General features: G+C 55.1%; 1 protein-coding gene across 3 annotated transcripts; it reads left to right on the plus strand.

Moving 5' to 3' along the window:
* Nucleotides 1–9,201: 9,201 nt before the first annotated feature.
* On the plus strand, nt 9,202–25,676 carry PHF19 (PHD finger protein 19). Of its 3 annotated transcripts, none has more exons than XM_040962952.1 (15): nt 9,202–9,299; nt 11,425–11,625; nt 12,206–12,287; nt 14,598–14,693; nt 14,983–15,083; nt 15,442–15,590; nt 16,876–16,971; nt 17,579–17,647; nt 17,810–17,930; nt 19,224–19,291; nt 20,177–20,341; nt 20,784–20,871; nt 21,521–21,606; nt 22,434–22,529; nt 23,328–25,676. In XM_040962952.1, exons 2-15 carry the CDS (start codon nt 11,440–11,442, stop codon nt 23,668–23,670), a joined length of 1,746 nt encoding a protein of 581 aa, XP_040818886.1. In that variant the 5' UTR covers nt 9,202–9,299; nt 11,425–11,439; the 3' UTR covers nt 23,671–25,676. The 3 variants fall into 3 exon arrangements, with proteins under 3 accessions (XP_040818886.1, XP_040818887.1, XP_040818885.1); XM_040962953.1 differs by lacking the exon at nt 9,202–9,299 and adding an exon at nt 10,105–10,458; XM_040962951.1 differs by lacking the exon at nt 9,202–9,299 and having other exon boundaries at nt 10,587–11,625.
* Nucleotides 25,677–26,408: the final 732 nt, after the last annotated feature.

Below are 26,408 nucleotides of genomic sequence, written 5' to 3' on the forward strand. Positions count from 1 at the left end.
TCCTGGGGTGAAACCAAATTCACAGGGGCCCTGACACCTCTGAGACAAGAACAATCATTTTCCAGTGAGTTGGCACAAAAAACTCTGCTGCACATAACAGCCATGTTCCCACACAGCCTGCTGATGGCACATGGTGCACGCATCTCGGGGGCTGCTTCCCCAGCCTGCCTCTGTGCTGGCTCAAATCCTGAACGGCAAAGGCAGCTCTGAGACCAAAACGATGGGTGGCTTGGGGCCAGGGCTGCTCCCAGAGTCCCTGCCCGGGTCTTCAGCAAACGCTTGGCAGAGGTTCTTCGCAGAGCTCAGATGAGCTCTGGAACCTTTGTGTTAAAAGCATGTTAAAAGTACCAGGTGAGTCTGGAACTTTGGCGTTAAATGGTTTGAATAAATTGTCCTGTATCTCACATTTGAATGTACAGATTGTGTGTGTGTGTGTGTGTGTGTGTGTGTGTATGTGTAAGAGAGCGAGAAAGATTTTCAAACAAATTAAGATTTCCCAGGAGTCAGGCATTGCCAGTGCCTAATTGGGCACCCTGCAGCCTCCCACACATGCCCTCTGTCCTTCAGCTCCATGGGGAGCCAGGGGCACACATTCCTGTTGCTGCTTTGTGCAGCCCACTTACAGAGCAGGTCAAGGGTCGCTGCTGAAGCTCCCTATCTTTGGAGTGGACATGATCACCCTGGACAACCCCAAGAACTGAAGGGCCCCCGGGGGTCAACGCCTCCACAGGCTTCTTCCACACTTCTTTAGACAAATACAGAGGATTATGAGTTCAAGGTAAGCACTGCTCCGCTAAGCGACTGGGTCAGCACTGACGCACATGCTGTAAATTACAGGGGGCCCCACCTTGGCTGGACACAAAAGCCATCTGGTAGGGCTTTGTAAGCCACACTCCCAAACCCAGACCAGAGAAAGCAGAGCCTCCAAGGACGAGAACACGCACAGCCACGGCTGAAGGCTCCCAGGCTGACCCCATGTTCCTGCCAGGAGGGAAGATCAGAGCTTAGGAACAGCAAGTGGCTGCCCTGGGCCAGGTCCGGAGCTGGCTGCAGATTGGGACTGGAAAGGCTGTGGCAGGGGAGAAGCTGGACTGCCAAGGCAGGGGTGACGGGAGGAAACCAGGCAGAAGTTACCCAGTCGAGGTCACCCAAACCCTCCCTGGAGAAAAGCGAAACCTGAGTCTGGGGGATGAGTACCACGCAGCCACACGAAGAAGGGAAGAATGGGGCCAGCACGCTGGCATAGTGAGTGAAGCAGCTGCCTGCCTTGCTGGCATCCCTCATGAACACTGGTTCGAGCTCTGACTGCTCCACTTCCGATCCAGTTCCCAGCTAATCTGGTTGGGAAGGCAGCAGAGAATGGCTCTAGGCCTTGGGCCACCAAACCCATTGAAGGGGATCCAGAAGAGGCTCTTGGCTCCTGGATTCAGGTCTGACTATTGGGTCCATCTGGGGAGTGAAGCAATGAGTGGAAGCTCACTGTCTCTCCCTCGCTCTCTCTGCAAATCCTCCTTTCAAATAAATACATTTTTAAAAATGAAGATGAGGAAAAAGAAGAGGAGGCAAAATAAGAGAAAGGCAACCCCAGACAAGGATACAGTTTAAGGCTTTGAGCCCCAATCAGAGGGAGGGTGGGGGAGCAGACAGTTGTGGGAAGGGAACAGGAGGCAGATAGGAAGGGACTGAATCCCAAGGGCCTTGTATGCCAAGCCAAGGGGTCATGATGCATGAGCAAACCCATGATAGGCTGGATTACCAAGGAGGGCTTCCTGGAAGAGTCCTAGTTGAGTTGACAAAAGGCTAGGATTTAGAAAGCTGGCGTCTCCATGAACTACCCCCACCCTTTGAACTGGGTTGAATCGCAGACTGGCTGTGTGGAAGATGGGCTTGTCTCTGCTTTGAAAGCTGTGGTTTCTCTGTAACTAAGTCTGGGCGCCATCCTTGACTAGGAACCAAGAAGAAATGAAGGGCACAGCCCCCTGCCCAGAGCTCATTACCGCGCCCCAGCGGGCTGCCCCAGCGCCATGGCGTCATCAGCCTCCTCCTCCAACGGCTCCTCCTTTCTAATGGGTCCAAGTTTGCAGTACATTTTTATGGCTGCTCCTGAGCCAGCTGGAAGTTCTTTTTCCATAAAACCTCCAGGATACAAGTAGCCAGATTTCACATATTAAAGTAAAAATGTCTAAAGCATTGTTTAAAAAAAAATGCAGGCTCATTTACAGGGCTTCAATTCACACAACTGGGTATGCCCAGTTCATTTCCTGCAAAGCCAAAGGTCCAGTTAGAAAGGTCAGAACCTTCACTGGTTGTCCATTCACTCCACAAGCAATAACTGGGCATTGCCCGGGGGCTGGGGTTGGTGCTAGGCCCTGAGGGGCTGCCTCTGGCACAGTGGCTCCAGCCCCAACACTTTCCCCCAACAGCAGAATATATCTTAATGTGCAAATGGTTCCCCTATGGGCCATCCAAAAGTGGATCCCAAGTTCTAGCCACTTTAACTTGCTCCTTTTTGTTTCTTTAAGGATTGCCTGATTTGAAAGGGGGTGACAGAGAAAGGCACCCACCTACCCACAAGAAAGAAAGAGAAAGAAATTTTTATCGGCTGGTTCACTCCCCAAATGGCTGACACAGCCAGGGCTAGGCTGGGCTATGCCAGCTGCCACCTGAAGCCAGGAACTCCATCTGGGTCTCCCACATGGGTGCAGGGGCCCAAACATTTAGGCCATCTTCTGCGGCTTTCCAGGTGCACTAGCAGAGAGCTGGACCAGAAACGGAAGAGCCAGCAACTAAAGCATTATTCACATGGGATGTAGGCATCTCAGATGGTAGTTTAACCCACTGTACCACAATACTAGTCCCGTCTTGCTCATTTTTAAGCAATACCAATACTATCTACTGTTAATAGCTTAAGGTGAACAACTCGGGAAAGTTTAGCTGTGATTTATAGTCTGCTCAGAATCTATGTCTACCTTAAAACTGATTTCTCTTCTGAGGTGTTCACATTTAGAGAGAGGAAGAACTAGTTTCCACTTGCCACTGCCACTATGGAAGCCTAGTGGAGTCAAATCCACCTCAGAGCCTCTGCCTGCCTGGGTGACAGAAAGCGGCCCACGAAATCCAATCCAGTCAGATTCTCATGCTCAGATCAACTCCAGAATAAGTGCTAAGGGACCTATTGGTGACTAAAGTCCTCAGTAGAGGACCCTGAATCACAATGGCACCTGCCACCCACCTTTGCCTGGAGTCCAGTGGTTCTGTGATTCTCTTGTCCAAATCTATTCCTCATTATCCTCTAGTAAGATCCCCTTTGCTTAAGATGGAGTTGGTCTTGACTGCTCCTAACCCCAAATCCTGTCTGATAGACAGGAGGGCCGAGGTCCCCATCTTACACACAGAGGAGGCAGCCAACAGCCAACTGCCTAGGTGCTATAAATCCTGACATGAGAGTTTCTTGCCAGGAAACCCATTTTAGGATGCTCTAAAAATATGGACACAACCTGAGACACATCACAGCAAAGAGACCCAAGTGTCCAGGCTGTACCCCAAAAAGCCGGGCCCAACCTCCAGTTCGTGGCTGGGCACCAACTTTCACAGCTCTGCTGGCTGTCACCAAGCTTGTTCCCCTTGCAGTTCCATCCCCATTTGGCCCTTCTGGCCCTTTAGAGGGTCCACGTGTGTTGAGAAGGAGGCTGACGTCCAAGCTGTGGGTGTGGGCTCTGCTGACAGAGGGACATGTTGGGTCTGTGGACAGGGAGCCAGGGGAGAGGAGGGAGGGAGGAAAAGGAGGTCCAGACTGGCACATGCATCCCTGGGCACTCTGGAGAGGAGCTGGAAAGGGCCAGATCATCCTGCCTTCTCAGGACTGTGGAACACAGCCCAGCCTCCAGTCCCCGGGGAAACAACCAATAGGATGTCTGGACAGGCTTGATTATAAAGAGATGTGTTTATTTCATAGAGTTGCCTCACAGGAGAGTGAGGATGGCAAGTCTGAAATCTACAAGGCAGCCCAGCCATGGAAGTTTGGGCAAAGATTAATGCTCTGTCCTCAGGAAGAGTTATGGGGGATTTTTTTTTTTAAAAAGGATTTATTTGGGTAAAAAGCAGAGCAGTAAAAGGAGGAAGAAACAAAAGAGAGAATCATCCATCCACTGGCTCACTCTAAATGTCTCCACAGCCAGGTCTGGGTCAGCCAGGTCTGGGTCAGTCAGGTCTGGGTCAGCCAGGTCTGGGTCAGCCAGGTCTGGGTCAGCCAGGAACTCGACCAAGTCTCCCACATAAGAGTTAGGGGGCCCTAACTCTTAGGCCTTCCCCGGCACATTAGCAGGGAGCTGGATCAGAAGCAGAGCTGCCAAGCCTCAAACTGGCACTCACATATGAGATGCCAACATCAAATTCAGTGGCTTAACGTGCTGTGCCACGATCCCGGCCCACTAAGACTGAATTGTTTTTCTCCAAGAAACCTCCACGTTTAAGTCCTACAACTGATTAGCTGTAGCCCACCCACAGGATGGAGGGTAAGTTCCTTAAAGATAGCTGATGGTGGGTGTTAACCGCATTATGGGAGGCCTTCACTACAATGCCAGCTTTGGAGTTTGATGAGCTCCCTGGGTATGGTAGCCTTGCTGAGTTGACACATCCACCAGCCTTCTCAGATGTGTGACACAGGGTGGTGGTACCTGTGCTGGTTGACTGCAGGCTGGTGAAGCAGCTGGGCATGGAGGCACTGGGCTGCAATAAGCATGAACTTCAGTCACACAGAGGGTGCACTGCCAAGTGCTAGGGTTACCATAAGGGGTGGGTGGATAACTGGGGCATGGTTTGAGCCTCTAGCTCTTCTTTGCTCTCTCTCTCTCTCTTTCTCTCTCTCTCTCTCTCTCTCTCTCTCTCTCTCTGGCATGCCCAGACCAAGCCCCTGGCCGTAGAGACCTGTCCTTGGCAATGCCACTCCTGTTTTTGCCTGGTATTCTTTATTATCCCTCTGGTTTGGCTCCATGTTCACACACATGCCTTCCATCTCTCATTAGCTCTATCTAACTCTTGGAGATCCCTGCCTGCCTGCTGATGCTCCCTTATATTCTGATAACCCTTCTCCAGTCACTACACGTCTACTCTGGGCCTGCCACAGCCTCCCAGGTGGGATTGGGATCCCACTGGGCTGAACCACATCTGAATGAAACACCCCAGCTCATGGACTCCTACCCCAAGGCAATCTTCCACACAAGCCAGGCTCCCTGCACACAGCTCTGGCCCAGCTGTTTCCGCTGTGTTGTGGCAGGAGGCCGACGTCACCTTGATTCTTGTACTGGGAAGAAGCAACCAGAGACCCAGATGTAAGCTTTTCAGACATCAATGCCCCCACAGAGATACAAGGTCGGGACGCAGAACAGAGGGCGGAGCAAGAACAGGCTTACGCATCTCCTCTGAGAGCTGCAAGGGGCCGGAGGTTATCTTGCAGTGGCCGTGGGATTCTAGGGGCAGAATCTCCATGCTCCCAAGACCACTTAGACTACTTCCCTCACCCAGGCAGAGATTCCTGCTAAGACTCCTGAGAATGTGACATGTCACAGAGCACTCAACCACAAGGCTTTTTAAGTAGATGGTGGTGATCGAGAACTTCAAGAGGACACCTGGGAACCAGCTAAAGCAACCGAACCCACGGCTCTGGATGGGGAGGGCGATTCACCACGTGACCTTGAACGAGCCTGCCAAGCCCATGAGAGTCCTCTCACGGCTCCCTTCATTCCAGCATTCTCCCCTAAAAGTGGAAAGTCGGGCGACTTAAAGTCCTCTCCAGCTGTGACCCCAAGTCATGCACCTGACACTACCTCCCCAACCCACCTACACCGGGTAGCTTGGGTGCATCCCTTAGCATCCTTACTCCTAATTTCATCACCCACACAGGGAAGGAGTCACAACCTCACACCGCTCTGTGGGTGAGATGGGAGACATGAAGTTCTTTATTTAAACTCGCAAGAGTTAGTCACATATGAGCTATTGTGACAAGATGTCATATGATATGAAGCTCGTTTTTAAATCTGATCTTATGTTATTAAATTTGAAGATGTATTTTTATTTGAAATGCAGAGATAGTTAGAAGGAGGAATGGGTTTTTTTTTTTTATCTGTGTCTCTCCGAAAGCCCTTACTAGCCAGGGCTAGCCAGGTCAGAACTGAACCGGCCCACAGGCAGCAGGCTGTCTCCCAAGGTACGTATTAACAGGAAGCCCCTGCCACCTGCAAAATGACCCACCATTTCAAACAGACAGCAGATTCCACATTCCCAGCATGGCCAGACCATCACACTGAGCCAGGCGCTCCAGACCTCTTCATTTTGTGCTGAGAAAGAAAGCATTGCAGGTGCAATTTAACCACGAATGTTCTTTTCTCATTCCATTCCCAGTCCTTCCCAGACGCAGCCCCATTCTAAACCCAGCGTATTTCCCCCTGCGCTTTTTAATACCTTCACTGCCTGACTCTACTCCTAAAACTATGAACCCAGCAAAGCTTCGAATGTTTTTGAAAATTTGTATTGCGAGACAGAAAACGATGTTGGTGTTGTGCTAGAATGTGTCTCTGTGGTGACGCTACCTGAGTCACTTTCACTCCCCTTGCAGGAACACATCGCAACTTCTCTAGCAAGCTGCTGTCCATCAGCAGTCTCTCATCTTTTGTTACGATTTGCCGATGGCTCCAGTGGAGTCACTGCATTGTATATATTTGAGCACCTTTAGCATTGCTAGACACTGCCGGCCTGCCCGCCAAAGTTGCCGAGCCTCTTTCTGCATCCAGCAGTGGTGCCCAAGGGTCCCACGAGGCCTCCCCTCACTGCCCCCGAGCGACAGGCTTCTTTCTGTGCCTGTGAGGAGAAGCATCTTTGGATCACAAATCTTTTCATTTGCATCTCTCACATGATCAATGAGGCTGAACATCTTTTCCTATATTTGGATGCTTTGGACATTCAGATTTTTGCCTTTTTTTTTTTTTTTTTTTGCCAATTGCCTATTGATATTCTTTAGCTGTTTTTAAAATTTAGGTTGTTTGTGACGCCACACTCCCTCCCTCTGGAATATCCACCTTCTGCATCATCTTCCTAGATAAATGCTGTCTTTTCCATCAACCTTAGCTTCTAAACAAGCGCTAAACGACACCTTTTTTTGTGACATTTGTAATTTCCTGTTTTGTAGTATTTTAACTACTTCTCATTTTGCATGCTACTTTTTGGTGTACAAAACACCTGTTCAAGACCCAACTGCTCCACTTCCTATCCACTTCCTTTCCCTGCTAATACACCATGAAAAGGAACGGAAGATGGGACCAAGTGCTGGAGTTCCTGCACCCATGTGGGAGACCCGGATGGAGCTCTTGGCTCCTGGCTTTAGCCTGGCACAGCTCTGACCGTTGTGACCATTTGAGGATAAGATCCCTTTCTCTCTCTCTCTCTCTCTCTCTCTCTCTCTCACTTTGCCTTTCAAATAAATAAATCATATTTAAAACACACACATTTGCTCTTTTGTGACTCTATTTTACCTTTCACGCAATGGCCCAGTGAGGTGGTATCCTATCACAACTTGCTTTGAACAGATGGGAAATGTGGCTTCAGCTACCCAGTATCCACAGCTCTCTGTGGTCACAGTCAGCCCCCTGCACAAAGCTCTCCTCCTAGTACAAATGTGCGGGGCCACCTGTTCGGCACCCACTTCCCCCCAAGATTGTGGGCTGCTTGTCTCCTACACACTACGCCTGGATGGTTCAAGCCCCCTGCTCTAGTCCCACATGGGGGAGCAAGCAATGGAAACACACTTTCACCTTCTGGACACCCACTGGGTACTAGCGGCATTAACTCTTGCCTTCCCAACAACTATCTTTAGCTCAGGAAACAGGCTGCAGAGGTGAAGTGACACACTGAGGGTGTCTCCCCAGGAACGGGCAGAGCTGGCCTGGCATGCTCGGAGAGGGTGTCCCCAGCATCCCAGAGGCAGATGCCACCAGCCTGGAGCCAAGCAGAGCAATTTGCTCCCCATCAACAGCGCTGCCCCCGTGGGCACAGGGTCCTGGCGGAGCCTGATCAAGTAACACATTCCTGCAGGCCCTTTGGGGGGCCTGGAGATCTGCCCTGAAAGACTGTGGGACTGCTCCCAGCTTTCTGTCCAGGCTCAGGCCGAGGGCAGGCTGGTCTGTCTTGACAGGAGGGGCAACAAGACCAAGGGGTACAGGGGAGGGAGGTGGGGACAAGTCGGGATCTCAGGCTGGGAAAGTGCAGCTCCCCTGCTGGACAGACCACACCGGAAGGCCAGAGGCTGGTGGTCAAGATCAGGCCACTTGACAGCTCTGAGAGGGAGGGAGGGAGAGGGGAGAGAGATGCTGTTCACTGCTCAAACCCACGAAAGATCGTCATAGCATCTGTGGGATCCAGTGGCATGGGGGTGGAGGTGGGGATTCCGCCAGTGTCCGCCCCCACTCCCAGCCCCAGAGTGAGTCCGGGTGGGGTCGAGTCTGCCTCTTCTTTCCGAGGCAGAGACCTAATCTGATCGGAGCCGTGCCCGGTTGCCCCACATGCCCTGTCGGTGCAGCGTCTGCTCCCTCTCCTCTGCCTCCCGGGGGCGCTCCGTGGGTTCATGCCATGGGCCCTGTACCTATGGGGTGTGTATCTGAGACCCCTCCCCACGCAGAGCGCACTTGCTTCCACCCCACGGTGCGCGTGGTGTACCCGATGTGCTGGGACGCGCGTGTTTGGGCCCCTGGACCTACTCTATGCGGGAAGTGCAAGGTGCTGTGTGGGTTCCCGTCCCGGTCGCACTAGATCTGCGACTCGGACCTTCTGTATGTATACTGGCGCAGCCGAACGCCCGGGTCCGGAGCGCGCTGCCGCTTCCGTGTGTGCCGGGCTCGGGCGCGGGCTCCGCGTCCCAGTGCGCCCGAGGCTGGCGGGCGGGGACCCGGGGGCGGGCGCGGGCGCGGGCGGGAGGCGCTGCGGGGCCCGGCGACCGCGGGCTCCAATGGCGAGGCTGGCGCGGCCCCTGCTAATTACATAAGCGGGACGTCAATAATTCGCGGGAAAACGCGAAAAAGATGGCGCCCCGCGCCCGGGGGGCCCCTTCCTGAGCGCCCCGGCCCCTCCCTCCGCCGCCTCCCCCTCCTCCCTGCGGCGCCCCCGCCCCGCCCCGCCCCCGCCGAGACCCCGACCCCGGCCCCACGGGCGGACACTCGGCCAGGCAGCCGCGGGCCGCGCGCAGCCGCCTCCGCCGCCGATGCGCCTGGTGGCCAGACTCCAAGTGGGACCGGCGGACACGCAGCTCCGCGGTAAGTGGCGCCGCCGCGGCCTCCCGGGAGGGGACACCCCGCCGCACCTTCCCCGCCTGCACGCCTCCCACGCTTCGCCGACTCGCGCGCGCTGGAGAGGGCACGGAGCCCAGCGGAGCCTCGAGCGGGACCCAGGGGTGACTGCGGACGAGGCTCCCCCGGGCCCGAGCAATGGGGATGGGGGGCGTGGGTTACAGATCGCCGTTGCTGGCACCCAGCCTCGTCCCTTGCCGGTGAGGGCTGGAGGGGGAGGAGAGAGGGAGACATTTGGGGTTTCGCTCACGTCCAAAGTACCGCTGCAGCGGACCGGGGCGGGTGCTGCCTCCGAGGGGAGCGCGTGCACCGCAGGGGGTCCCCCTGAGAGCTGGGGGCCCCCGCCCCAACACCCTTTTAAAAAGCCAACGGCCGCCCCGGGAGAGGCCCCGGCGCATGAATCATCCTCGTTTCCTGCCCCCGCCCGGCCCCGCGCTCTGGGCGCCGCGGATTTGAACTGGACGCCGAAGGGAACCCGCAAACAGGCTCTGCTTTGCCGATGGGTTTGAATCAGCCAATCACAGCCCGCGGGGGCCGCTCCAGGAGGACGCGGGCGGGGTGGGGGCCGTCACCCGGGGGCCCCAGCCTGGCCAGGAGGGCGGCGCGGCGACCGGGCCGGCTCCCAGGGCGCCGCGGGGGAGGAAGTGTCAGTTTGTGAACCTGCCGCGGCCAGGGCCCCGCGCCCCAGGCCAGGCCGGCGGAGGAGAGCCAGGTGGCAGGGAGAGAACAGGGGTCCAGACCACGTCGTTTCTAGCCCGGAGCCTGGCACCGAGCCCTACAGAACAGACAGACGGAGAGGGTGGGGGCTGGGGCCGTGGCCTTGCTGCGGTGCGCGGAGCCCCCCTGGCACTTAACTTTCACACCCTCATCGGCGCGGCTCTGGACAGCGGTCCACACGGGCTCACAGGAGTGCCACAGAGAATGCCTGGTGCCTGGCACCGCGGCACAGAAAGGGGACCTCGCAGCACAGCGGGAGGACAGCCAGCGCGGTGGTCCTCTGGCTGTAGCTGGGAGGGCATGCAGGGGGCATGGAGCCAGGTGTGCCCAGAGAAGGGATCTGGTGGTCCTGGGTGCCGGCAGGGTCATTCCTGGCCAGTGCAAGGGGAGCGCCAGGCTCAAGCAACAGGTATTGAAGGAGTGAATGAATCCACAGATTCATTCATTCATTGAAGTGAATGAATGAATGAATGAATGGCCTAAGCCCAAAGATGCCCACCAACTCTCTCACCCCGCCCCCGCCCCCGCTAGGGCCAAGGCAGGGATGCCAGAAGTCCCTGGGCTTGAACTCGGTGGGCTCTGGGAGCTCATTGGTTGGGGAAGTCCGAGGTGGGTGGGGTTACAGATGGGAGGACCTAGGGGATGCTCAGAGATGCTCTGAGCGACAGAGGCCGGCAGCACCTCTGAGGGCAATGAGAGAGACAGGCGCAGACAGGCTGGCAGGGAAATGACCTAACCACTCGGAGAAAATCCACATCTGGGTGAAGGCAGCAGCCGGATTTAATGTCCCAGAATCCCCATTCCCTCATTCTGTTTGAGTGTGAAAAAGGAGATTACTCAAATCTCAGATGGCCAACCTGGTATCCAGGGGTTTCTCTTTGAAGGTGAGTTTTTTCTGGCGAGGGATCTCAGGCTAGGGGTGGGAGGCCATGAGAACTTTCCACTGCTGCCCAGGAGATGGCCCTCCTCCCGGAGGCCAGGGTGTGCGTTTGTCTAAGAACTAAAACTTCAGCCTGCTGGAACAGGGAGTGGGCTCAGGCCCCCAAGCAGGGTCTTGGCTGCGTGTGGGTGGAGGGACCTGTTTTCATGGTGATCTGGGTGAGGAGAAAGCAACAGGACTCAGAATCTACACCACCCCCCCCCCAACTATGAACCATAGCTCTGCCTCTGGCCTGTCAGCCACTGCTTCTCCTTGCTACACTTCAGTTTTCCCCTCTGTAAAATGGGAATATTATCTCCCTTGTAGAGCTGTCCTGAGGATATGATGAGATATTATGCAGAATATTCCAGAATCAGCAGTTCCCTTCCTTTCCTTAGGGGGTGCTTCCTGCCATGGGGAAGCAAAAACCAAAAATCTCTTCCGTTTCTCTCCCAGTGTCGGCAGAAGCTGATGGAGACTCGAGCTCTGGACCCAGGGACTCGGGATTCCTATGGTGCCAGCAGCCACCTCCCCAAAAAGGGGGCCCTGGCAAAGGCCCCAAACAACGTCAAAGACCTGATGTCCAAACTGACCGAGGGCCAGTATGTGCTGTGCCGCTGGACAGACGGCCTGTATTACCTCGGGAAGATCAAGAGGGTAAACATTTCCTCCGAGGGCCCAGCCACTGCGACCCTCTGCCCCTCCTCTGGCCTGGTCCCCAGAACAGCACTGGAGGGAAAGGGGACTGCTGGGAAATTCCCTGGAGCGGGGAGAGGGGGCTTGGTGCCTGAAAACTGGAAGGAGGAGGGGCCCGCCAGAGGCTGGTCTTGCAGGCAGCAGCCTTGATGTCAATATCAGCCAACCAAATCTTTTAAAAAGTGCCCCACGTGCTCACAGATGACATCAAGGCCAGGCTGGAGAGGAGCACGAATGGCCATCTGCCCTGGTCCCCGTGTCCCCAGCACTCTCACAAGTGTCGCCCTCCCTTCCCCCATCCCACTGCGACAGTCCTTGAATGCAGAAGCCAGGCACCTCCCTCCAGTGTTGTTCCCCAGCTACCGGCCACACACATACACACACACACACACACACACACACACACACACACACACACATACACACACTCCCCATATAGCTTCGCTCTGCTTTCTGGAGCACCAAAGAGAAGAAAAAACTTTGTTCCAGTCTGGCTGTGCCTTGCCTCTTGCTCACACTGCTCTCTCTCTCTGTACCCCAGGTCAGCAGTTCTAAGCAAAGCTGCCTGGTGACTTTTGAAGATAATTCCAAATACTGGGTCCTGTGGAAGGACATACAGCATGGTAAGTGTGCTTAACTAACTTCTCAGGGCTCCCACCCCTCCCACGGCCTTGCCCTCTGTTGGCTTCGTGTTTTCCTTTCCTCTCCTTCCCCTTCTGATTGGTGGCATCTGCTCTGGTGCATGGACCCCCATCAAGCCTGAGATGGTGGTCACATGACCAGTGGTGGAGACACCTGCCATCTGCTGGAGTGTGTGTACTTCACAAGGGAGGTGGGGCCGCTGGGCCTGGGTCTTGGGCCTGGGTCGACTTACTGGCTGTACTTTGTCTCTTGCTCTGAGTCAGGCTGGGAACCAGCAGGGAGTTGTGAAACAGAACTCTCATTCCTCGAGGAACCCAAATGATCACTTTGGGAGAAAAGTAGTGGGGACAGCTCTGTGTGGCAGGGAGCTGGGCATGAGTGAGAGACCAAAAAAAGTAGAGCTGGCCCAGGGAAAGATGGCTGTGCCCAGTAGAGTTGGACTAGTTCAGGATGCAGAGGGAAACTGGGTCAGGCACCATCCCTGCCTGCAGAGTCAACAACCTTTTCCAGAGAAGACACTTTGGGGGCATCTGTGCCACCTTCTCCTTCCCCATGCACACGGCAGACACCAGCAGCCATCCAGCACTCCTGGGTACCTGGTGTGGAGCTCCCAGCAGCTGCTACCAGAGCTGGCATGAGGCCTTGTCTGTCCCCTCTGATGGGTTTCAGGGTCAGAGAGCCCATGGACCAAGTTCCAGAACTGCCTCTTTGAGGCTGCAAGTGACATAACCTCTCTGAGTCTTTTTCTTCATCTGGGGATGATTACATGAAATAATCCCAAAAAAGTGCTTAGCCCAGTGCTATTGAGTTACTGGGAAGCAGTTTCTCAAGAATGTGTTACCAGAAGAGATGATTCCAGAAAGCCTGCCAAGGAGAAGCTGCATAACCCAGCCAGATAGGACAGCCTTCTAGCAGTCCTTTCCTCCAAGAGACAGCGGCCAGGCAGACTGGTCCTTCTCCAAGCCCCCTTTGCCCACGCTTAAGATATGAAGGGTCCCAATCCTGCTTTCCAGCTGGAGAAGTCGTTGGCTCCCTGCAGCAGACCTTATGTTGAGAGCCCACTGTGTGCCAGACTCCATGAGGGTGTGGGGAGACCAGCTGTTCCACAGCCGCATGCCTGCTCCCCCAAGCAGCTCAGTGGTACCCTGGCATCTCCCAGGATGAGAGCATGTAGCTGGACACTGGCCAAGGTATTGTTCTATCACTGCATGAAGCCAGCCAAGACTCACCCAGTGCCATTAACTTCTTGAGGTATTATTCAGGAATAAGAGGCAAAGGTTCCTGCCTGGCCATTTATGGAACACACACATCTCGGGCACCTGCTGTGTGCTACAGTGGCTAGAGACAATGAGGAAACATCATTTCTGCCCATTAAAGATCTTCAGGCTGCTGGGAACGAACAAATCATGAACTCAAATATATTTGATATATACATACAAACGTTTCACACAGACATATTCATTCTTCCGAAAAGAGAGGAAACCAGTAGACTTAAAACAGTTATAAAAGCGAATCAGCCAGTCACCATATGTGGGTTTTATTTGGATCTTAATTCAAAAGAACAGAGCTAAAATTGTTAGGACATTCTAAGAGGTAGGTGAAAATGTGAACACTGAATTTGTTGATAATATTAAAAATATGTCAATTTTAGGTACAATAAAGGAATGGAGCTTTAAAAAAAAAAGTCCTTCAGAGAGATACATGCTGGAATATTTATAGGAAAATGACTGGGTATCTGGAACTTGGTTCCAAATAATTACAGGAAGGGGAAGAGGAGAAGGATCAAATTGGAACAAGACTGGCCATGAATTTATAATTGTTGATGAGAACATGGGCTTTGATTATAGTAGCCTATAAGAGAGAGCGTGCCCATGTGTACCCCCTAAATGCCTGCGAAGGCCAGGGCCAGGCAGTGGGAAGACCTGCTTACGTTAGCAATCTACATTTGGCCGGAAGCTGGAAATGGGAGCTGGAGCTAAGACCCCAAACCCAGGTCAACCACGATGGGGCACAGGTGTCAACCACGATGCCAAACACCTCCACAATAATTTTTTAGCACTGTTTAATAGAGGAACAACACAATCTGTGCCAAGTTAGGAGAGAAAACATGAGTGCAATTGACAGCACAAAGGATTTGATGGCAAACAGCCGTGGGTTTGAGTCGTACCTCTCCCTCTTCACCTCTGGGAGCCTGGATTTCTGTTGTCAGGATGGCATTCACAGACACCTCAGGGAGGTTGGGGACACTGCACACGGGAGAGCGCAGTAACCCCAGAGGCTCTGTTTTCCAGCCGGCGTCCCTGGGGAGGAACCCACATGCAACATCTGCCTGGGGAAGACTTCAGGGCCACTCAATGAGATCCTCATCTGTGGGAAGTGTGGCCTGGGTGAGTGGCCTGCTAGGCATCGCTCCAGTCCATGGGGGCTTCAGACTGCTCCCGGCTTCTATGGGAATCCAGAGTCAAAGGAGGGGGGGCCGGGTCATGGCTTCAGTGGGGGAGGGGGAGACATGGAGGAAAGCAATGAAGTGGGTGCCAGCTTTGCCTCCTTGGTGGGCATGGTCAGCCAGCTCCCCAACAACTGTCGCACGGCCCTCCCAGCTCTGCTGCCTTGGGAAGGACTAGCCTGGAGCTGCCCCTCCCTAGCGGGCACTCACCAGCCCCTCCTCCACCCTAGGTTACCACCAGCAGTGCCACATCCCCATAGCAGGCAATGCAGACCGGCCCCTGCTCACCCCTTGGTTCTGCCGACGCTGCATCTTCGCACTGGCCGTCCGGGTGAGCCCTCGCCCTTCCCAGCCCCAGTTCCGGGCAGAAGAGCCACAACTGGGGCTTGGGCACAGAGTATGCCTCTGCCCCCTGCCAGGTCCTCGAGCCACCCCGTGCCTCCGTTTCCCCTGCTGTAACACGGACACGGGGTGGATGTCAGCCGGAGGTCCTCTCCAAGCTACAGTCTTGGACTTATATTACTAATGAACAGTATTTCCAGCAGCGCCTCACCGAATAGAAAAGGATGGGTTTGGGGTGTGGGAGAGAGAAAAATGCTCGTAGCGTGGCTGAGCCCCAGAAACGCCTTCCTCTCGGAGGCCGAGGTTCTCGGACCCTGAGGTGATTCCCGCCCTCGTCTCGCCCCCAGAAAGGCGGCGCACTGAAAAAGGGCGCCATCGCCAGGACGCTGCAGGCCGTGAAGATGGTACTGTCCTACCAGCCCGAGGAGCTCGAGTGGGATTCGCCCCACCGCACCAACCAGCAGCAGTGCTACTGCTACTGCGGCGGGCCGGGAGAGTAAGGCACCAGGGAGAGAGGCGGGGAGGCGGTGGAGGGCCGGGACGGGGGTAGGCCCAGAGTGACAGCCTGGGGGTAGGCCCGGAGTGACAGCCTGGGGGTAGGCCCGGAGTGACAGCCTCGAGTGGGGCCCAGAGTGACAGCCTGGGGGCGGGGTCGGAGTGTCAGCCTAGGGGCGGGGTCGGAGTGACAGCCTGGGGGTCGGATTGTCAGCCTAGGGGCGGGGTCCACAGTGACAGCCTGGGGGTGGAACCCGGAGTGACAGCCTGGGGGCGGGGTCGGAATGACAGCCTGGGGGCGGAGCCCGGAGTGACAGCCTGGGGGCGGGGTCGGAGTGATAGCCTGGGGGCGGAGCCAGGAGTGACAGCCTGGGGGCGGGGGCAGAGTGACAGCCTGGGGGCGGGGCCCGGAGTGACAGCCTGGGGGCGTAGTCAGAGTGACAGCCTGGGGTGGGAACCACAGATGTGGGAACTGGGCCCCCTTCAGAAGTCTCTAAGGTCCTAAATCGCAAACCCAAGCTCTGCTGTCGAGGACTTTATAAAGACCCATGGCCCAACTGGATAAACTTGGCCAAATCATCCTAGCTTCATCTCTTAAGTGGGCTTAAGGACCTCAGCCTCCTCAACTTCCTGGGGAGACAACAGAGGGAGAAATGCTTACAAGAACCTTTACTTGGCACACTTCTCCCAAGCTTAGAGGGCACAGCTGAGAGGCATCCCAAACCTTGACTAGGACCAAGGCATCGACATTTCAACCTGAACCATACTTAACCACAGTGTGAACAATGCACTGATTGATATTCAGGGAATGCTGTTTTGCACTTGATTTGTATTCAGTATTTGTTGAATGGTCCTGATTGGATAGAAAACTCAGATGTAGCCTGCCCCCTCGTGGCTTACAGGAACCATGTTCATTCTCCCATGAAGCCTTTGCCTGCTGTTGATGTCTGGGAGGCAGTGTGTACAACACAGGCCAGATGTGGAGGTTCCAGGGTAGGCTGGGCAGGAAGAAGAGCTTGGGCTTAGAAGTTAAGGAGGCCAGAATTTGACTGGCCATTCACTGCTTGGCCTCTGAATGACCTTGAACAAGCCTCTGCCTCATCCTCATAATGGGGTAAGCTCGTTGAGGTAGGTTTGTGCCTGGCTCTCTGGCACAGCCCCTGTATTCACACATGGTGGAATTCTCCATCCTTGCTGCTGAGGGAGGACGACCTAATGATGAGAAAAGGTTGCTGAGACCTGTCTGTGCTCCTGGCCCCGGCTCACCCCTGCTCCTGTCTCCCCAGATGGTACCTGCGGATGCTGCAGTGTCACCGGTGCCGGCAGTGGTTCCATGAGGCCTGCACCCAATGCCTTAATGAACCCATGATGTTTGGAGACCGGTAGGTACTGATTGCGTCCAGCAAGGCCTCGGGAGCGAGGCGCAGCGACAGGGTGGGAGCGGAGATGAGCGACAGTGATGCCCCAGTGGCCCCCACGCAGCAGCAGCGGGAGTATAGACCTGTTTCCTGGGGGGTGGCTCGGGGAGAGGAGGCCTCAGGTGTTCTGGGCCACTTCTCTAGTTGCTATTGCTTTGTGAAATCACAAAGTCATGCCTTCCCAAAGGCCCAGTCTCTTTTAGTGTCTGGGGAGGGAGGAGTGACACAGTCCTTTCTCAACACCCCTACTCAGGGTTGTTGTAGAAGCTGCTAGAGAAGCTTGGTTCAGCTACTCTGCACTGGAGTTAAGAGAAGGGATTTGGCCAGGCAAACCTGATGTTGTGTGTCATTTGGAGAGAAGGGCCCAGTGTATAGCCCAGTGTAGCCCAGAACAATGATGCCTGGGAAGGGAGGTCCCTGTCCTGCCCTAGCCTTACCACTCAAGAAATTACCAGCCCCAAGTGAGGCTATGAACAATGGGAAAACGGGGAAGGGCCCTGGGGCCAGCCTAGGGTGGGCTGTCAGTCCATCCGGCCACAGGCCCCCTCTCTGCACTGTTCCTCCCCTGTAGGTTCTACTTGTTCTTCTGCTCCGTATGTAACCAGGGCCCAGAATACATCGAGCGGCTCCCCTTGCGATGGTGAGGAGGGGCAGCCTGGCCACAATCCACTCACATCCACTCGCTGCAGCTACCTGTCCCCTGCCCCACCTTGTCCCATCTCTGCTTGCCCCCAGGAGGCAATGGCCCTGGCTGCACAGGCTGCCACCTCACGTGCCTCCTCCTGTGCACCCCCCTGCCCAGGGTGGATGTGGTTCACCTGGCCCTCTACAACCTGGGAGTGCAGAGCAAGAAGAAGTACTTTGACTTTGAGGAGATTCTGGCTTTTGTCAACCACCACTGGGAGCTCCTGCAGCTTGGCAAGGTATGCAGGGCTGCGGAGTGCCTGAGGAGCAGAGAGGCTTGCCCCGTGTCACAGGGGGTGGGCTCAGGAGGAGCTGCATCTCAGGAGTACTTCACCGCAAGCTGGAGCTTCTCCAAGTCCAGGTCTTGGAGCCTGACCCCGAATGTTCACAGCGGGTAGAGTGGGGCCTCGCCAACTCTTCAGGGAGCTGGGCCAATGGGTCAAATCTCGAACAGGCTGTCTGCTGCTGAGGTCTTTGGCCCACTCCAGGGTTCCTGGCCAGGTGGGCAGCGGAGTGGGCCTGCCCCCTGCTGATCCTGTTTGGAATAGTCACCAAGGCAGCCAAGTTAACAGAGCCTTGGGCGACTCGCCAGTGGCAGTGTGGCTGTGGGGCCTCAGGCAGGGCCTCCCTGACCACTCCCACACTGGGGCTGGCCATCCTAGTCCCCAGTGACACCCTAACAACCCTCTCCAGTACATGCGGAGTGTCACATTTGTCTATATTGTTGCTTCTTTAATGAGACAGGCTTTTACAACAATCTTTATGGTATCCAAGGGTTTCAAATGGTATCTCCCTTTATGATGCCTGATCACTTACAAGGCAATTATATGATATACCCTTAAAACGTAGACAGGATTGGCATTTTTAACAATGATGTTTTAACTTTCCATATTGATAAAAAAAAAAAGACCATTTATGTTCCTGGAAGAAAATACTTAATACACCAAAAAACATGAGACAGTATACTTTTAAAAAATCTGTGTTCTACATCAGAATAATAGCAGAAATAATGAGAAATGCACAGGTATGTTTCCTTCCGCCTTTTGCTGTTGTGTACATTTCTTTCTTTCTTTGTATGCGGATTACTCCATAATTGGAAATGACCCCTTTCCGAAGTTACATTCTACCAGAACCACTTTATTCAAGAGTCTATAAACTTTCCCAGTGCTGTGTTGGTTTCTGCTGTAGGTTAGTGCTCCTTCCTGTGAGGCTCCAAGTTTCTTTCCCATTTGCCCAGCATTAGCAATGAGGCCACAGGTGCCACTTTGTTCCATGTCACAGCCACGCCAGTATACACACAGCAGCATCAGGGGTCAAGGGCATGGAGAGTTTTCTGGCTCTTGGTGCATTTGGCCAGGAGTTTTTCTCTCCATTTCTAAACAGGGAAGTGAGCTCATGAGAGAGGTGAAAAAACTTCTCTGAGGTCATGGAGTGAGTCAGTGGTCCTCCCCAGGAGGACTGGGGCACACCAGGAGAGGGAGGGGTCAAGGGAGGGCCTGGGTGCAACCGCCCTGCTGGCCTGCTCCCTGCAGCTCACCAGCACCCCCGTGACAGATCGAGGACCACACCTCCTCAACGCTCTCAACAGTTACAAAAGCCGGTGAGTGCAGCAAGGGGGAAGGAGGCTGGGAGCCCCCAGCAGGTGGGGCTTCAGCCTTCAGTTCTTCCTGCCTCACAGACTAGGCCCCAAATGGGTTCCCTGCCTGGTCTTCCTCCCCTGCTCTCCCCTGTTCTTCAAGATGTAGGATACGCTCCAGCTCCTGCTGCCCCTAGGCTGAGTGCCATGGACATGCTGCACCTGCAGCCCTGCTCTCCTAGGGCCCCTGCTGCTCTAATCAATTGGGGTGCTGGGCCAGGCATGGAGGGATGGAGTCCATCCCTCAGCTGCTCAGCCCTCCGCCTTCAGATGTCTCAGTTTCCTCACTACCCGGGCTTCCGGGGCTGGCACTGAAGGGCATTGTGGTCAGCCTATAGTCTTGCCTATTGACTCAAGGCACCAGCCCTTTCCAGCCTCTGGCTTCCCACTCAATGTTTTGCTCCCACCCCCACACCTTCACTTTTTGCTTGTGTGAATCCCAGACACAGCCCTGCCCTTCCTGCCCTCTCATCCCAGTGCACAGTCCCCTCCATGCCTGGAGGTGCTTTTAGTCTCCTGCTGAAGGAGGCCAGAGAATAGATGAGGTGGGATCCAGCCGTGTGTACTGGCGGAGCACTGTGAGCTGCCAGAGGCCTTCCTATAGGAAGTGGCCTGGGGGGCGAGGTGCTGGTTGAGGCTGAGGAGAAAGGAGATCAGAGCTGCAGGGACCACATAGGATGCACAGGAACAAAGAACGACAAAGCACCTTCTCTGCCCCTCCCGGACCCCCTCTTCCATGGACCTGGAGGAGGCGGCGGTAGCAGCTCAGGAGGCCTCTCTGCTTTTGGGCTCTGGCCACCCCTCCCCAGGAGGATACACTGACAGGCTCCAGAACTTTCTCCTCACCAGCTTCCTCTGTGGCAAGGAGATCAAGAAGAAGAAATGCATCTTCCGCTTGCGCATCCGAGTCCCACCCAACCCCCCGGGGAAGCTGCTGCCCGACAAGGGGATGGTACCTGCTGAGACTGGCCGAGCTGCATCTGAGCTGCGGAAGAGAGGAAAAAGCAAGCCTGGGTCAGCACTGGGGTCCCAGGGGCTGCCCAGTGGGGGTACAATGACACCCAAGTAATCCAGGAGGACTACACCCAGCCTGTTGATCTGAGGCGCATTCCCTGGCTACTTCCCCAGAGTCCTTTAGTGTCCCCACCGGGTCCAGGCTTGCTGGATTAAGGGGGTAAAGGGACCTGCACCCTCCCTCTTGTGGCCAGCTGAGCCCTCCTCCTGGGTGCCAGGGCCCAGGGTCTTTGGACACAAGATACCTTTCTCCTGCTGCCTACTGGCCAGTCTCCACACTTGGAGCCCCAGGATTCACCCTTCTCCCCAGAACCCCTTGCAAAGTGCCCACTCCCCCAGGACTGATTCCAGCCCCCATGCTGCTCCTGACTGCCCTGTCTTTGGGTCACCCCTGGCCCTTCAGCTGTGACTGAACTGCCCTCTCTGTTTTCTGTCTTCACAGTTTATTGCCTCACGAATTCCAGCAACAGAAAAGGCGAGTTTATAGAAGAAAAAGATCGAAGTTTTTGCTGGAAGATGCTATTCCCAGTGTTAGTGTCTGTTTTCTTCCTCTCCATTTTGACATGCAGGGTTAGCGCGTTAGGGACTCCTATGGTGCCAAAAGCTAAGTGGTACTTCTCAGCCCACCAGGGCACCGGGGCCTGGTAAAGCTCAACGAGCAGAACCAGGCACCCTATTCCCCTCTCCCCCGCTCCCAAGAACACAAGGTGGGCAGGAGGAGGAGGGCAGGGTGGGCAGTGACCTTCTTGAGGTTGCATATCAAGGCAGTGGTGGAGCCCAACCTAGCACCAAGGTGCGAAGCAGGGGAGCACTTTCTCACAGTGGGGTGGGGGGCATTCCCCAGGAACCCAGCACTTGATAGTTTACAACAGAATAAAGCAAGGCAGGGACTGTGGTCCCCAGTTTGCATTTGAGTTAAATGAGGCCCAGAGGAGGAGAGTACATAAAAGCCACCCAAATTAGGAAGTTGCAGGCTATGACCAGTGTGACCTGGCTCCCTGATCAGGACTTGGAATAAAGAGGAAGTGGCAGGCCTTACCCCAGGTGGGGCCCAGGCCCTGGCAGAGCTGACTGCACAGCAGACAGTCCGGGTGGTCCTCAGCTGAGGCAGCGTACTTGTGGGAGGGTGGATGTGACACCTGCTGACAGACCTCCCACCTCTCGCCCCTGTGTCCACAGAGCGACTTCACCTCGGCCTGGAGCACCAACCATCATCTGGCCAGCATCTTTGACTTCACGCTGGATGAAATTCAGAGTTTAAAAAGGTAGCAGTGAGGGAAATGGTGGCAGGGGGACAAACAAACAGGCTCCCTCCAGTTCCTGTGGTGCAGGCAGGGACAATGCTGAGTCCTCAGAGGGAATGGAAGTCCCGGGTTCAAAGTATCCACATTGCGAGGGCCTGCCTGGAGGGTCTCTACATAGCAGTCTCCAGCCCCTTGTCCCATGAAACCCCAAGAAGCAGTCTGGGTAGCCTTCCACAGCATGGCCTCCTCCCCGACACTTTGTCCACAAGTTGCCATGGCTGCCCCATGTGCCCCCTCAGCTCTGCTTCTGCCCTCTGCATCACCACTCCTCTGCATCTGACCTCACACTCGGCTTCTTCCAGGAAGGAGTCCTCCCTGGCTGCGTTGCACACAGCCCTTCTGGCCTGCTCCCCACAAGGGAGGGGGTGACATCCTCCATCATTTTGTTTCCAGAATCACTAGGGGTCACTCAGTCAGCTAAGGCCTGGTAGAGAAAGCAAGGCTGAGAGCTGAGCTTACCCCATGACTGGCTTCAGTTAAATTCCCTAACCTCTTGAATTTCATTAGTGTTTTGAAAGCAAGATCCTGCAGTGAAAGTGCTTTTGAAGTGATGTAGTGCTTCAGGCCATACTCGTTGTAACCAGAGTGTGTGTTAGCAAGTGGCACCAGGGAAGCCTTTGACTCCTTGAAGACTGGAGGGCTATTATAGGAAACAGACAAGCAGGTGGTGGTATTGGGAAGCTCAGCCTCTGCTGGGATGAATGGTTGTTGTCAAATCAAGGATCTAGCTAAGAGGTCCCAAGGGATGCCAATAGCCAGGCTGGAAGCTTCACTCTCTCCTCTCTCAGTGCCAGCTCAGGTCAGACCTTCTTCTCTGACGTGGACTCTACCGATGCTGCCAGCACCTCTGGCTCTGCTTCCACCAGCCTCTCCTATGACTCCAGGTGAGCTTCCAGGAGTGGTGGCTACAAAGGCCATCATCTTCCCCACCTCCCCAGCCCCACCCAGCCCCTCTACCTTCCAATTCCGAAGTATAGCTCATTCTGCACATCGCAGCTGCAAGCTGGGGGAAGTCTATGTTTTGTGGCTTCTGTCCCAGGGCAAAGCCCTCCACCTGCTACAGAATGCTGGGACAGCCTCTGCTGTGGGATGTCTGACCTCAGGTCCTTGGCCTGTTCGTGCTGATTTTGCATGTCCATATCTTCTGGGGGGAGGGGACAGAGATCTGGGCAGACTCCCAGAGAGCCCAGGCTGTTAGGGAAAGTGCCAGGGAGGGCGGTGTTGCCAATACAGGGACCCCTTCTCAACCCGGGGCTCCGCTAGCTGTTCTTGAGAGCACAGAGGGCCCTTGCCTAAATGGAATCCAGAGTACAGTGGCCACAGAGGTGTGCCTCGAGGGTTCTGTCTCCAGACAGCTCTCTATCCCTGTCTCCACTGTCATCTCTGGATTTGATTTTGTCTGTGTCCACTGCTCTCCTGTGTCTTGTGCATTCATGCACATGGCTCTGGAGTACAAGGTCATCACATCTTTAGACCCTCATCCCACCCCCAGTTGACTCATCTGGTGTCAACTGAGTTCTGGTGGGGAGCACGCTGGGTCTTCAGGAGGCCCTGCCACGCCCCAGCAGCTTAGCTCTCCTCTGGCCTCTCAGCTGTCCTCGCAGGGCCTGGCTCAGGGAAGAGGTGCTCATTCTAAAGGTCCCTTCCTGTTGCCCTCATCTTCCTCTTCCCCTCCAACACAGAAGGACAGTGGGCAGCCGCAAGAGGAAGCTGGCAGCCAAAGCCTACCTACCGCTGCGGGCAAAGCGGCGGGCGGCTGAGCTGGCTGGACGCTGCCCCTCGGACAGCAGTGCAGAGGGGGCTTCAGGCCCCGAGCGGCCGGATGAAGGCATCGACAGCCACACGTTTGAGAGCATCAGTGAGGACGACTCGTCTTTGTCGCACCTCAAGTCCTCCATCACCAACTACTTCGGTGCGGCAGGCCGCTTGGCCTGTGGGGAGAAGTACCAGGTGCTGGCTCGGAGGGTCACCCCCGAGGGCAAGGTGCAGTACCTGGTGGAATGGGAAGGGACCACGCCCTACTGACTGGCCCTCGGGGCGGGGGGGGGTGTCAGGAGCCCTGCAGACCCTGCAGACCCTGGCAGACCAAAGGAGGGATAGCAGAAGCCATAGGTTTCCCAGTTTTCTGTGGGCTGCGGTGGGGGAGGGAAGCAGGGCAGAGCTCCAAGTGCCTGGCTGAGGTTAAGGTGCCCTTCCTGCCAAGGAAGGCCAAGGCCGTGCCAGTCCTGCCCGTGGGCCTCCTCAGGCATCTGCTCCCCTGCCTTGTCTCGAAGGCCCCACAGCCTGTCAGTGTCTCTGCACACTGCCACACCCCTTCAGCTCACTCTATGCTCCTCTGGTGTCCTGCCGGCTCTCTGACTTTCCTCCCAAGGCCTCCGTCTTCATCTCCAACTCTGAGTCCCTCTTCCTCTCTCACCCCTGTGAGTATGTTGGTGTGCACATCTGTCCCTCCACTGGATTCCTTCCTGCCTGCTCCATCCTCCGGTCATGGAGCCCACAAGGACTGTAGGATGGCTTGTTGTGGCAGACGCCCAGAGCCGAGGAGTCAACAGCGCCAGCACCACAGCCCCTCATGAAGGCTCCAAGAGCCAGTTTTGGAGTTCATGGAAGTCGCCTTTGCCCTGGCATAACCCCCCACGCCCCTACCCCATGACTTTGGTGCCATGGAATGGACCGCGGCTTTGCTCAGGAACCCGGAGGGTTCCTCCTCCCTCAGACCCACCACATACAACCAAACACAGCTAAGAAGTATCCATTACTTCACACTGATGCGTCCAGCTACACTTATCTCCACACAGCCTAACCCCCATCTGTCCCTGTTTACAGACACACACACAACTACCCATTCCCTCCAGGGTCGGCCTGGCTCCCGTCCTTGGCTTTTTCACAGCCCTTCCCAGGGACCATGTGCTGCAGTGAAATGTGAACCCCAACCCCAGCGCCCGTCTCCGTCTTTAGCCCAGGAGCCAACATGCCTGCCCGCCCCCTCCACCCCAGGAAGGCCCAGGAGACTCCTGGCCTCTGCCACACCCCCTGCTCGGATGAGACAGCGACAATCACTCTTGGGGATAGAATGGGACTTCTAGAGGGCCTGTACGGTCCAGTCTCCTCAGAGAGGATGCTTCTGTCAACATGGAACATTCCACAGGATTCCTACAACTAATGTTCAAACTTGGCCCCATCTGGAGGAACCAAAATTGGAAGGGGAGGGGGAGTTACCTCTCATCTTTGCTGCTTCCAGAGATACTAGAAACTGACTGCCTGATTGGAGAGTGGAAAAAGTGCCTTGACTGGGGACAGGGGAAACCGATGGGAAGCCAATGTCAGCAGCTGCTGCTCTGGCTCCCGGCGTGGCTGGCTTCTGCTTGTCCCCAAAGCCAAGGGGAAGGTCTGGTTCAAAGCCAAGGTGGGTGGGAATAGGCTGCAGCCCAGAGAAGATGGCTTTTCCCTGCTTAGGCCTACCTCCTCCCCGCTGAGTGGGCAGGAGTCCCTGAGGTAGGTTAGACGCCCCCTGCTTTATACTTCAACTCTTCTAGTGCCTTTGAAGAGACCTCACCTCCTGCACACAGCCCACCTGTGGGAAAACTGGGGTTGGGCCCAATGCTCCGCAGCCTCGGCTCCACAGCTGCTGCCACTGAGGCCCCCTGCCTGGAGCCTGTGGAGAAGAAAGAGGCCAGCCCCAGGCTCAGCAGGCACACAGCACCCACATCCAATCTATGGCTTCCTGCTGGCTCTGGGCCTGTTTTCAGGGTGTCTACACAAGCCTGGGTGAGCAGGGCCTATTCCAATACCTTCCCTACTCAAACTCCCCAGAGGCTATTGAAAGGAGGGAAGCAGGTGCCTTTGCCACTTGGGAAGACAGCCCAAAGCCTATGAAGGTCACCCAGATTCCCACCCCAGCATTTCATTCATGCCAGATAATAGCTGCAATACTGCCAACTGACCTTATAGCCCTGTGCACCTTCTAAGATTTATGGTTTTGAATTGCTGCTTTTAATAACATTTGTTATATTAAAGATATAATGAATGTGTGTGGTTTACAGTGATCACTCTCTCCCTCTCTCTGAGAAACTGCCTTTCTTCCCAGTGGTGGCTTGTGGGCTGCTGGGAGACAGCAGCAACAGGGTCTGGCTCCTGCTCTTGGCTTCCTGGAAGTTAGGTGGCAGAGGCCAGAGTGATCCGGCCACCCGGCCATTCCTCTCACTGAAGGCAACCTTTCGCCCTTACCATCAGAGTGGTGGATTCCTTCCCCACTGCGAATAGGTACCGAACCCATGCAGAGAAAAGGCATCAGGTGAAGGTGCAGAGGTAAAACACAGGAAATGAACTTGGGCTCAGAACTGACTTGTTCCAGTTCTAACTGGACTTGTATTGCCAGAACTCTGGCCAGAGCCCTTTACTTCTGTTTTCTGAGCCCTCAGTGTCATGTTAGTGCCTGCCAGGCTCCTGATGCTGGGAGGGAACCCTGCACATACAAAGGATCTTTGAAAAGTTTGTGGGAAATGCATACTTTGGAAAGACCACGCATGGGTTTCAAAACGGATGGACTCAGGAAACAGGGGCCTCCTGGCTGAACGGCACGCACTGCTCTGTGGTGATTCAGTTCATTGTCTCCAAGTGCCTGACAACAAGAAACTGCCTACACTTCATTCTTCATACTCTGCTCCTTGTTATGGGGTCACTGGAAAAACATTTTTTAGTAGACATATTAAAATCTTTTTACAAAGAATTGTATATATTTAAAGACTGGGGAATGCCACAGA

Source organism: Ochotona curzoniae, unplaced genomic scaffold (assembly GCF_017591425.1).
Source record: "Ochotona curzoniae isolate NIBS_2020 unplaced genomic scaffold, NIBS_Ocur_1.0 scaffold_3208, whole genome shotgun sequence".
NCBI classification, from domain to species: Eukaryota; Metazoa; Chordata; class Mammalia; order Lagomorpha; family Ochotonidae; genus Ochotona; species Ochotona curzoniae.

Excerpts from the sequence above, each read along its gene's own strand:
- PHF19 (XM_040962951.1), top strand. The coding sequence starts at position 11,311 with ATGATGAGATATTATGCAGAATATTCCAGAATCAGCAGTTCCCTTCCT. Across the intron at positions 17,648-17,809 it reads GAGCGGCTCCCCTTGCGATG|GGTGGATGTGGTTCACCTGG; the intron begins GTGAGGAGGGGC and ends CCCCCTGCCCAG. Across the intron at positions 20,342-20,783 it reads AGAGGAAAAAGCAAGCCTGG|TTTATTGCCTCACGAATTCC; the intron begins GTCAGCACTGGG and ends CTGTCTTCACAG.